Below are 3,115 nucleotides of genomic sequence, written 5' to 3' on the forward strand. Positions count from 1 at the left end.
GTACGTTGAGACCTATTGCTGCTGAGGCTGATGCTACACTGGTAATTTTCTGTTGCATTTGTTGTTGCGTGTGTGATAGGAGAGCCAGATCATCTGCGAAGTCTAGAACTTCCAGCTGCATCCTAGCTGTCAATTGTATCCCATGCTTCCCTCCAGATGTTGACATCTTCGTAATCCAGTCGATTTCTTTCTCTGCTGGAATCTGGTTTGTTATCTACCACAGTAACTTGTTGCTGATAGTGTCTGGCCATCGGATCCGAAGTATCTTGCGTAGACAACTGTTAAAAAACACTTGTATTTTCTGGATAATGGCTTTCATGTGTAGTTTTGACATATAGTTATATATAGTTGAGGATATAGTTAAGGATATGAGAATAATGTTTAAATTATAGAAATACGATGACAGTTGATTCAATGGGAGTAATGTGGTATTTTTTTAACATAGACGTAGAACTACGTTAATTTGGATTAGTGTCTCAGTGATTAAAACTGATTCCTCTGTGATTGTCACAAGGACTTTTGTCCTTTCTTATAGACCAGCACAGTCACTGATTGGGACCAGTCAGATGGAATGACGTCCAGTTCACAGATTCTACCTAAGACCTCAGTCGATTTCGCTGCTAGTACTGGACCGCCATCCTTAAAAAATCTCAGGGGTAAACCTGTCAGGGCCTGCTACTCTCCCTTGCTTCAGATTTCCTATAGCTTTTTCAACCTCGTAAAGAAATGGTGGACTTACATTAATTTGCCATTCAGGTCGATTGGGGTTCGTAGGAAACCGAAGTGTGACTGAAGGCCAGTTGAACTGATCCCTAACGTGTTCTGCCCCTCGATCCGATCTCCTGGATTGAGGATGGATGATATGTCCATCTTTTTCCGACATAGTTTCGCTGATAGTTGGGTTCCTTTGTTGTGTTCAGAGCCAGATGAGAAGAGTTTTCGAGCATCTATCAGTGTGGTAGATGCTGCTGAGATCCATTGTTTCTCCCTAATCTTATGGTTCACCATACTAACAGATTTCACTGCTGTTTTCACAGCTTTTCGGATGTCATTCCATGCTGCCTCGGGGTGGGCACAACTTACATGGCTACATAACTGTTTTCTAGTTGTTCCTGAAACATATTCTTAGCTTGCTTATCATTAGGTAGAACCCTAAGAGGCTTCTTTGCAGCGTCTTTCCTACGTTCAGTAAGATGCAGACAAATACGTGCTCGCACTAGAGCATCATCTGAATCTAAGCATGTGCTCCAGAATGAACGACAGTCTCCTATCGAACCCCTTCATCGGTGGTATGTGTGACCACACACACATTTAAACTGGTAAACGCAGTGGGATGTGACACAATCGTTTTCATATCTTTTAGGTTTTGAATGAAGCATGGACCTCGTTCTTTCTTTGATTATGACCTTCGCTGCACAATACGTTTTGTTGATGACAGATTTAAGCCTTTGTTTCAATAAAAAGCTATTTGAATCACCTCTAAATGATAAGGTGATGTAGACAGGCTTTTTCTCTACCAAGGCTACAGTAGGTCTCGCTGTACCCTGAACTTTCCATCTATTGATAAATCTAGGTAGATAACCATTCCCGATTAATATCTTGGTTAACAACTTAAAATCATCATCATCAATAGTGTCGTCTGTGATAATACGACCAAGACTGTTTTAAAAAGGCACTTTACCAAACCACGTTTGTATTGCACAAGGCAATTTTCACTATTGAAATCATTAACTGATTAAAATCAGACTACTATAATATTTACATACATTTACTGTAAAAAATGATTTCATCTTTAATCATAAAAAGATAAACAATCCAAGACAAATAGTTAAAAGGATACTACTACTAACATGTACCATAATCTTAGAAACAAATTTCTAACCATTATCCATTCAAGTAACAATCAAATAACAACATAGAAACATACCTTACATGAATAACTCCTTAAATTAGAGAAAACATAAATGTTACATTGGCTGCTTATCCTTTTATCATTGAAATTGAATAAGAAAGAATGAAACAAACAAACTTGTATGTCAACTATTTACATGATGTTCTTATTTAGTATCCAACATATAGAAATAATTACATAACAATAATAATGTTACAATGTTATTTCATTTATATACAATTAATAGTAAAGGTAATACAATACACGCACACACACACACACAACACACACACGCACACAAGTATTCACATTATTATTTTTTTATTTTTACATTAGATTTAAGCCAATTTTTGTTTTTTCCAAACAGGTGTATCATCTTTTTTAACTTCTTCATCTGGATTATGAAAAATTGGATTTGGTTGTGTTCTAAAATTAATAATAATAATGATAATAATAATAATAATAATAATAATGGATATGAAGGTGTTTTTCATATTTGAAATCATGAGTCAATTGAAGTTAGACCACCATGGAAAACCTGGAAGCACTGATTGATGGCCATTTCGTCTTATTATGGGACTCCTCAGCAGTGCGCATCCATGATCCCACACTCGCGAGATTCGAACCCAGGAACTATCAGTCTCGCGCCAGAGCACTTAACCGATAGACCTGGGTTCGAATCTCGCGAGTGTGGGATCATGGATGCGCACTGCTGAGGAGTCCCATAATAAGACGAAATGGCCATCAATCAGTGCTTCCAGGTTTTCCATGGTGGTCTAACTTCAATTGACTCATGATTTCAAATATGAAAAACACCTTCATATCCATTATTATTATTATTATTATTATTAATTTTAGAACACAACCAAATCCAATTTTTCATAATCCAGATGAAGAAGTTAAAAAAGATGATACACCTGTTTGGAAAAAACAAAAATTGGCTTAAATCTAATGTAAAAATAAAAAAATAATAATGTGAATACTTGTGTGCGTGTGTGTGTTGTGTGTGTGTGTGTGTGCGTGTATTGTATTACCTTTACTATTAATTGTATATAAATGAAATAACATTGTAACATTATTATTGTTATGTAATTATTTCTATATGTTGGATACTAAATAAGAACATCATGTAAATAGTTGACATACAAGTTTGTTTGTTTCATTCTTTCTTATTCAATTTCAATGATAAAAGGATAAGCAGCCAATGTAACATTAGTTTTCGAA

General features: G+C 35.7%; 1 protein-coding gene across 1 annotated transcript in view; it reads right to left on the reverse strand.

The window, feature by feature from the left end:
- Window positions 1-1,676: 1,676 nt before the first annotated feature.
- Smp_098920 (hypothetical protein) overlaps window positions 1,677-3,115 on the reverse strand; it is an 18,057-nt gene continuing 16,618 nt past the window's right edge. Inside the window, exon 7 of the mRNA XM_018791225.1 lies at window positions 1,677-2,317. Within this exon, the coding sequence (XP_018645562.1) occupies window positions 2,230-2,317 (88 nt within the window). The 3' untranslated portion in view covers window positions 1,677-2,229. The remainder of the gene's footprint in view (window positions 2,318-3,115) is intronic.

The sequence above is a fragment of the Schistosoma mansoni genome (assembly GCF_000237925.1).
Source record: "Schistosoma mansoni, WGS project CABG00000000 data, chromosome 3 unplaced supercontig 0141, strain Puerto Rico, whole genome shotgun sequence".
In the NCBI taxonomy this organism is placed as follows: domain Eukaryota; kingdom Metazoa; phylum Platyhelminthes; class Trematoda; order Strigeidida; family Schistosomatidae; genus Schistosoma; species Schistosoma mansoni.